Source organism: Sesamum indicum, linkage group LG3 (genome assembly GCF_000512975.1).
Source record: "Sesamum indicum cultivar Zhongzhi No. 13 linkage group LG3, S_indicum_v1.0, whole genome shotgun sequence".
NCBI classification, from domain to species: Eukaryota; Viridiplantae; Streptophyta; class Magnoliopsida; order Lamiales; family Pedaliaceae; genus Sesamum; species Sesamum indicum.
This window is the reverse complement of record NC_026147.1, coordinates 21981235-21990445: the sequence shown is the minus strand read 5'-3', so window position 1 is coordinate 21990445 and position 9211 is coordinate 21981235. Positions and strand designations below refer to the sequence as shown.

The 9211-nt window shown below is 32.4% G+C and overlaps 1 protein-coding gene across 1 annotated transcript; it reads right to left on the bottom strand.

The window, feature by feature from the left end:
* Window positions 7619-9123, bottom strand: LOC105159151 (probable isoaspartyl peptidase/L-asparaginase 2). The gene is made up of 3 exons (XM_011076107.2): window positions 8751-9123; window positions 8413-8499; window positions 7619-8288 (listed from the first exon to the last, which is right to left on the bottom strand). Exons 1-3 carry the CDS (start codon window positions 8907-8909, stop codon window positions 7788-7790), a joined length of 747 nt encoding a protein of 248 aa, XP_011074409.1. The 5' UTR covers window positions 8910-9123; the 3' UTR covers window positions 7619-7787.

The following is a 9211-nucleotide window of genomic DNA, read 5'->3' as shown; positions in this document are numbered from 1 at the left end:
TTTTTTTTTTTTTTCACATAGGGATATTTTGCACATTACCCATATCTCATGGGAGTAGCAACATTTTTTTTTATTATTTAATCGAAACTATCAATCAAGGGTATATATATGGTTTACATATTTTTATGAGTTTTAGACTTATTTCAAATTTATTTACGCTGATAATAATTTGTTCTAATCAAGTATTGTAACGACTTGAAAATATTTTTCATATGATACATGGTTTACTTGAGTTGAACATTATTTCAACTTACAATTTAATTATGATACTCGATTTGAACACTCAAACTCAATTTGCTTGACTCACGCATCAACCGGCTGAAGACTTAAGCTTCAAACAAGTCCGATTCAAATGTCAAATCACCATATTCGAATTCATATTGCAATATCATAACATGATTTATATATTCGATAATTTTGTATTTAATTTATTATGTTTGTTATATATCCAATACATATATATTTCAATAGAATGAATAAATACTTGTACATGATTGATCTATTATCGAGAAAAAAATAAAGCGTAAATTATTTTCTAAATTCAATTAGAGACTCAAGAAAATTAATTTAAAATACACTTGTATTATTACATGCTAAGAACATCATGAAAATCATTTACTCGTCTGAAATAGTCTTACTAATAGACTTCTCCAATTTATCTTTTCATGCAATAAAATCAACACAAAATATTCATGGAAAAGAAACCACGACAATAAAGCAACAAGTAAAACGCTTTTACCCACTACCCAACAAGGTTAAAAGCGACTTTAGAAAGAAAAAAAAATCTCAGAAACTTTTGAAAAACGTGCACAACTTAGAATGAGACCACATAATCGCTTGTCTAATCGATAATCAAAAACCCTTAAACCGCTCCTATTAATATTATCCTTCTTAATTTCCGAAATTTTATTATTTATTTATATTATGATTTTATCATATAATAATAAAAAATTGACATGAAATAATAATAATATATTTATAATTGAAAGAGGGGCCATGAAGTTCCGACAACGTAGCAGCTTAACTTGCCACGTCAGAAGTTTGTTAGGTGGGGCCGGGGGGTGATTTGTCCTTTTGTTGCAATAACTGGACTAACCGCAGCCTTGAAATTTCGTGGAGGAGCAGAGCCGAAGAGTTGTTTTCTTTTTGTTTTGTCTACTTGCTTTGGGCTTTGCCAGCTAAAACGCACTCCTCCTCTCAACCAACACTCTACTCTACATCTGCCCTTTTCTCTCTCCTCACTCTCTTTATTTATCCATTTTTATGTTTATTTAAATGCTCATTAATAATTATTTTCTTTAATTTTTTTATTTAGTTCTTTTCCCCCTTTTGGTGTCCGTAAATGAAAAAATTGAGGTGATATTTTACAAACTCGTTATGAATGATTGCGCCTGCACCTATGCTATTTGTGCTGCTCAACATCTCTCAAGTTAATTTATGATCGTAAAAATTAAAATTTAACCGCGCAGAAATTAACAAGTTTAGTTAGTGCATACGTTTAGTCTCATTAAATGTCTTTTTAATAATTCGAAGTTACATAGTGAGTATGACAACGATATGTATTTTATCATTTAGGTTTGGTGTTTGTTTGGGATAATTACACTATTTTCTTCTATAATTTAATGTAATTATATATAAACCTCATATGATTTGAAAAATTACATTTAATACCTTTTGAAATTTATTTTCATCCAACAGATAGTTCCATCTGTTAGTAAAAAAATCTTGATCGATTTTATGTAAGGAAAAAATCATATTTATCCTTAATCAATTTTATGTAAGAGTGTATGGTAGTTTGGTCAGAAAAAGATTTGTTTAATCTACAATAAGATCGCAAATTAATTAGGGGAATTTTTTTTCCGATCTTAACAAATTCTTTTAATATTACTAATATCTAGATCTATTTTTTGGACAAACACAAATATTATTAATACTATATCTAATTTTTTGAATTATAGAATATCTACGTATACTTACCTCAAACCTTGGACGTAAATGCGTAATTATCTGTGGTTTGAAATGCCCAAGTAGTGAAGAAGTAAGAATTCTGGTATGTTTTTTCATTACGTCAAATAATTATCTCAAATTATAGCAGAATTATTTTTAGGACAATAATTAAATGCAGTATTTATGACATCGAAATATCAAATATGAATAAATGTTACCATCAAACATTATACGAAATTATTGTGAATATTCCCAGTAAACGATGAAAACAAGAGGAGCAATCTTAATCATTAAGTACTTTTCATACATTCTTAACCACAAAATACATGATTGGTTGCCAAATTATGTACAATTCCACTTGGATTCAAATCCAATTACTCAAAAACCGAAAATTATTATAAAGGTATTTAGAAAATCATTACCCACCGACAATTTCTATATTATTGCAAAATAAATCATTACTACTGATAAATTTCATGATTTTATTTTATTTAAATATTTAAAGAGTTTATTTCTGCATTAAAATATAATCTAATTCGAAAAATTTTGGCAACAATGAAAAATTAAAATCCAAATTGAATTTGGTCGAACCTGAATTAATTATATGATAAATACAACATACTTATTGTATTATTGATTATATATCAAGTATAATACACTTATCGTATAATTAGTGTACAATTCTTGAAAAATAACTAATTATATAATTGTATTACACTTACTTTGTGATTGATTAATTTAATTTTATCAAATTCAATTTGAATTAAAATTTTCTATAATTGAAAATGGTTTTAGCCTAACATAAAATCTGGGAGGGTACGTTGATAAGTTGATAGTCGACAAGATTGTTACCCGATAGAATGTCGTGCACTGTAGTTACGTAGGATTGAATTTGATGGGAGAATATCTATTCTAATTTATGTCCTTCCTCTCTCTAGACTCTACCTAATCATTTTTCAAACTTCCTCATCAACAACTATTTAATGAAATTTTATTTATTTATAAGAATACCGACCACAATAATTGTGTTCGATTACAATATCTTGCACATCCAGTAACTGTAGATCGTAAAACGTAACGCCACCTATTGATGAAGTCTTATTTAATTATAAGTTTGAGGGCTAAAATCTGAATTATGAGTTTCTGTCAAATGTTTAATAATCTCTCAGTATAAGTCGATGAGACTTAATTTAATTGACGAAATTGAAGTTGCATGACTTTAGGATCGTGAGTTCAAAATCTATTAATATGCGAAAATTTTCTATTCTAATAGTATGTATTGTTTTTAATGTTGATAGTTTTTTCTGAGAGCCAAACGAAAATATATTATAAAACCCCAATTCAAAGAGTGGAAGAAGAAGTAGTGCACGGACAATAGGAAAAACATAAAAACTGAAGGTCTAAACTAATGAAACCAGAAAATCAGAGAAAGTATGAAAAGATAAATTACTATCGATGATTGTAATCGATTTATTAAGAAAAAAAAATAACAATTTATCGCTTTCACTTTCAAATATTTTTTTGATATATGGTTTGTTATGAAATTATCGATATACTGAATTAATCTTTGATATTTTTTATATTTATTTCCAAGATTAGAAAGCAATTGAATGCATAATCTTCAGATCCACCTAAGCACTAAAATCCAAAATCAAGCTTTGATGTATAGTTTTCTTGGTTGCTCTTTTCTTCTTCTCTCTGAGGGAAAAAATGAAAGAAAACAAAAAATATCTTTGAAGTTTTAAACGAGAGTGTTTATATGGACTATCCAGCAATTTGGTAGATGGAGATAAATGACATCTCTCTCCATACATCTGTCCAATTTATTTGATTTGAATTACATATTTCAAGGACATTTTGGGAATTTACAACGTTTCATTTCGTAATTGGACTTTGTCTTCTTTTTAAAAAATAAAAAATAAAAAATGACGAATTATTATTTTTTTGAATCAATCGATTACAATTATCAATATCAAACCACTACTGAACTATGTCAGTTATATACTAATCATCAATATCATATAACTATATTTAATTAATAATTACTATTAAAATAGAATAATATCCCATATATTAATAAAATTCAAAATCATTATAGTGATGGAGTATCAACTCCGTCAATCGAATTATGTCTGATGGCCCGTGATTAGATTTTCTTGATATCAACAATTGATTTCTATTACGTGTTCCCATTGCAGGTGCGATTTATGGTCGTACCAAATTATTATCTACTATAGTCGTGATTCTCATGGGGTGATATTTTAATAAATAAATGAGGAGAGTATGGGTACGTATAGGAGTCGGACAGGACCCACTAATATTTGACTAAATAATAGAATTATTATTAATTAATATTAACTAAAGAAACATAAGAACAATCCGGCCGCCGTTGGATTGGAACCCGACAACCCGTTTACTACTCCAACTTGTCCAATTTACTTTTATATTATAATAATAAATGTTATTTAATTTAGAGGTTGAGTGGAATACAACTAACGGGAGGAGTTTAATTAGGGTTGAAGGTTGGAAAGAAGCAAAAGCTCCATACGTCTCAATCTCTCTCTACTATTCATTATTGTCTCCCACCAAAATCTTCTAGAATTTCCCTATTGTTTGGCTGTTTTCGTTTGTCATATCATTGTTATCAACAAAGTGGTCGTTCCAAAATTTTCCTGCCACTGCAATTTGATGTGGGTTGTCTCAAGATCGTAATCATACAAAACGTGTTCAATTCTTTTTTTAATTACAAAATATATTAATATTCGCGTATAATATATTCGGATGGTTCTAACTTAATTGTTGTCGAATTTAAATTTGAATATATATGAACTCAATATGGTTATTGATCATTTTTAATTTTTGATTTACGTAAAATTGTATGTTTTGAAAAATTTATAAATATTAGTTTTTTATATCCTAAGTGCCACTTTTTTTACTTACTATTTTGTTATGATCTTCACTATTTGCCATATACGACCTCACTGATTTAGACGTTGTAGGGCTATAATTTAAGTCTTTTCAATATAGTTCTTGTTGTCTTTTGCCTTATTGGAGAATTCAGATCAGCCTAAGCATATTTGGATATGCTCTGTGAACGCAAAAATAAGCCCTACTCATAGTAAATACATATTTATAGTTAACCTCACTTGCTGGAAATTAAACCCCTAGAGCTGAGTAGGGGTAGAAGGTACCTGCTAACACTTGTCTTGTAAAGCACTATGAAAACAATTTTACCCCTTGTAGGTATGCAAGAAACCCTCCTCCTAATAAAAATGCTTAAGCTAGTAACATTTCCTTATAGAAAGGGAAAAAAGTGAAAGAAAAAAAAAAAAAAAAGGATCCCATCTTCAGGTCCAATTGGTGCTTCCACTGGATAAAAATAATTACTCTAATATGTTGGGAAGTCTCCACCTACAGGAAAGCCCAGAGGTCCAAGATCCCTCAACCAAAGTTTGGGGATCAAGAATAATCTGGCCCGTACCATTAGGTGCCCAAAGATGGCCCAGGTGGCATGCACATGGGTCTCTCAGGCTTCGTTAATAGACCCCACAAGACTGGATAAGCATCGTCCACTCAAGTAGGGACACAGGGTAGCCGTAGGAGAAGTGATGGAGATGTCCTTATCCCTAAAGCAATCTTCAGTCAAGAATCCTAGCATGATGATGTATCTTTTCAACTACGTTTTCGGGATTCCAAAAAGTTTATCCACAGCAAATTCATTTATCCTTCTCTCGAAGATCAGAGGATTTGGAAGACAATCCTCTCACCAAATTCATGGAGGATTCAGCCTTATCTAATCAGTTGAGGAGTTACTTATAAATTTGAGTAGACAAAGTCAAAACACATTAGTTATAATTAATGAATATATTAAATGTTTTGATCATAGCAAACATTATGATCAAAATTTTACGTGAGTGTTTTTACTAGGATGACATCTAAGCTGCACTGATTTACAACATAGAAAATAATCATTTTTGCAGTACTAGTAGTAAATAGAATAGTTATTTTGGAAAGAGATGTAGAGATAAATAAATTAACGGGAGATGAAGAGCAAGATTTGATTGATGGGTTGACCCATTAAACTGTGTGTGAAAAGTAGTGGACAAGTAAAATGTATTGGATTGAGCTGGCGGAAGGGAAGTGTTTGACTGGGTCGCAATACCACACCAACCTGCTCTCTAATTTCCATGCAAAGCTTCATCTCTTTTCCCTGTGAAATTTAGGACATTAACTGGTGCTCTGCCCTACATCTTTCACCTCCTCCGCAGAAAGAATAAAGAGAACGCAACTCATACTGCTCCCTCTTCACATTTTGGATCTTCATCATCAATAACACACCTTCTTCTCCTGTGTTTCTTTTCCATTGTGAACAATAAAATGTACTCATCAATAAGTCTGTTGACTAATTGGATAGTGTTTGGATACCAATTTTCAACATTTTGAATTCTGGCACGATACATAGTTTGATGCTTAATTAAAATGAGTGAGTTAGACGTGAGAAACAGGCGAAATGAAATTATTCTAAAATGAGATACACCATTATGTTTCCGCGGTGGGATTTTGATGAATAATTGACTTGAAATTAAAATGGATATAAGTATTTACGTGGTTGGGAGAATATCCAGAGCTAGGAAGTTTTCTGATGGATGATGGTTCATGTGTTTTCTTTCTTTGGTTGTTGTTATGCAGTAGATCATGTTTAACGATTGTACAGACTGACACGGCATCAATTGATTTTATGTTGTCTCAGATGATCATCTTCTAAAGGGCCCAAAACTTTTGTGTTGTTTGTTTCTGGGTTACGAAAGTTGTTTTCGTTTCTAGAGAAAAAGAGTGTGTTATAGACGTCTCTTGTGTCCTAAATCACTTCACAAACTTTTCCAGCAATAAGAGTCGGTTTAATTTCCAACCATACACACCAGTTTCACTTCTGGCCCAAATCCATTTTTCTCCAATCTATTTTCAAATTTGAAGGGTTTAGTTTGAACTGGCCCAATTTTATATGCCCTTTTACTAGAAGAATGTATGGCATAAAAAAGTCTACGTGCATAATAAAATATAGATTTTAGAAAAAAAACATATTATAATTTTAAAAATATATAATTAGTCAGTTCCAAAAATACTTAAAAAAAGGAGAAATTTATTGGAAAATTTTAGAGAAGGAAAAGGAATGTGGAAGTCTTTTTTTTGAATAGGGATGTGAAAGTTGAGAATAAAGAAAATGGAAAGTTGAGGAGAGAGAGAAAAATGGAGGTTAATAAAATAAGTAAAATAAATTGACAGACTAAAAAATTAAAAACATAAAATATGTGCTTTTCAATTATATAAAAATATAAATAAAGGAAGCTCACTCTTTTAGTATATCTTTAATTTTTGATCCACCATTTTTTTGTAAAATTATTTTACCAGCTATTAATTTTGTATTTAACTAATTAAAATTAAAAAGTACAATCTTCTTTAAAATTTGTTGTCTCCAATGATTTGAGAAATTTAATTCTTGATCTGGCCGAACAAAATCAATCAAGTTGATATAATTAATCATTTTTCTTAAATTGTATACAATCACATGACAAATATGTTAAAATTATCGTATATTATGATTGATTGAGGTTGGATTAAAAATTGATTTGAACTAGAATTTTTGGAATGTAACAGTAAAATAGAAGCAGAATCATAAAAGAAGAGGAAGATTACTAAAAGTACTAATACTATTAGTTGAAATTTGAGGCTAATAAATGAGAAGCAGCAAAAATGTTAACAAAAAAACAAGCAGCATTGGCAAGAGAGAGGGAGTGGTAGTGTTATCCTTTCTTCTACTACTAATAATACTACATAACCATCTACTCCCAAATACCAACTTCCATGAACCCGTCTTCAGTAGCGCACCCCCTAAACATTCCAACTGAATTGAACCCATACGACACCTCCCCTTTGCTAGACACCGCAATCAGCCCTGCCTTCCCGCCCCCGTCCAACCGCTTCTCGATCACATACTCCACCGCCTCCTGCAGCCCCAACCCCTTATACTCCATCAGCGCCGCCACGTCCCGGGCCAGGGTCCCCCGTATGATGGCCTCCCCTTCACCCGTGCACGATACACCACACAGGTCACAGGCGTATGTGCCTGCACCGATCAAGGGCGAATCACCGATCCGACCTACCTTTTTGTTCATCAGTCCGCCGGTGGAGGTGGCGGCGGCGCATTGGCCTTGGCTGTCCACCACCACACATCCCACCGTTTCGGGGGCGTACACACTGATCGGAAGTCCATTCATTTGAAGCGGTGGGGTGTCCACTACTGAACTACAGGATTCTCCTATTGTTGGAATTCTATAATCAAACTGTCCAAATTGAATTCAGTTGTTAGTATCTGCAGAATCCTATTTAGGATTGACGAAAATTTTAACTCAAATCCAATTAATGCAAGTGTGATCAAATCCAATTGAGGTTAGAATTGCAACTTACCAGGATTGAATCGGCTTCTTTTGCCAATTTGAGCATGCCAACGTTGTCCTCAGTGATGAAGTAATCATTGTCAACCATCTCCACACCCTGATTATTAAACCCTCAAACTCTAAACAACAATTTAACTAATAGAAAAGACAACAAACTCCAAATACAAACACATCTCAGAAAAAGACAAAGATGGCTCCACACGTGTTACCAATGAATTTGGAACAAAAATCTATAACATTATATATCAAAATATATATATATATATATATATATATAAAGAGAAAAACATTGCACTTACTTCTAGAAAGTGTTGTTTTCTTGTTTCAAGAATTAAAAGAAAAAATTACGTGGTGTTTGGCGAATTCTTCAGCGCCGGAAAAAGCAAGATAGGAATGGGGGGACTTCTCCATGACAAGTCGGGCGAGAGAAATTGGGTTCTTCACGGTGGTGACGCCGGAGACGGCGCCGCATCGCCTTCCGGACCCATCCATGATGCTGGCCTCCATCTCCACCGTCCCTTTCTCAGTCAGTGCAGATCCACGGCCCGAATTAAACAACGGATCCGTTTCCAATTCCCGTACCTATACATACATATACACACAAGCAACAACAAATCCCCTCGTTAACCGGAGCACAAGCATGCAGAAACCAATACTGGAAACGGCTTGATCAGACTTCCGGCCGTTACGATCAGTCAGTTTCACAAGGGGAAAAGAAAAAAAAAAAAAAAAGTTGAAAAACGGAAACAAAACCCGAAGAGAGGAATTGAATTCGAGGGAGTGAGTGAAATTTTAAGAACATACGACGA

Coding starts and splice junctions, on each gene's coding strand:
- LOC105159151 (XM_011076107.2), bottom strand. CDS start 8,909: ATGGAGGCCAGCATCATGGATGGGTCCGGAAGGCGATGCGGCGCCGTC. Junction 8,500..8,750: donor AAGAATTCGCCAAACACCAC/GTAATTTTTTCT, acceptor TTTAATAATCAG/GGTGTGGAGATGGTTGACAA. Junction 8,289..8,412: donor AAGAAGCCGATTCAATCCTG/GTAAGTTGCAAT, acceptor CAATTTGGACAG/TTTGATTATAGAATTCCAAC.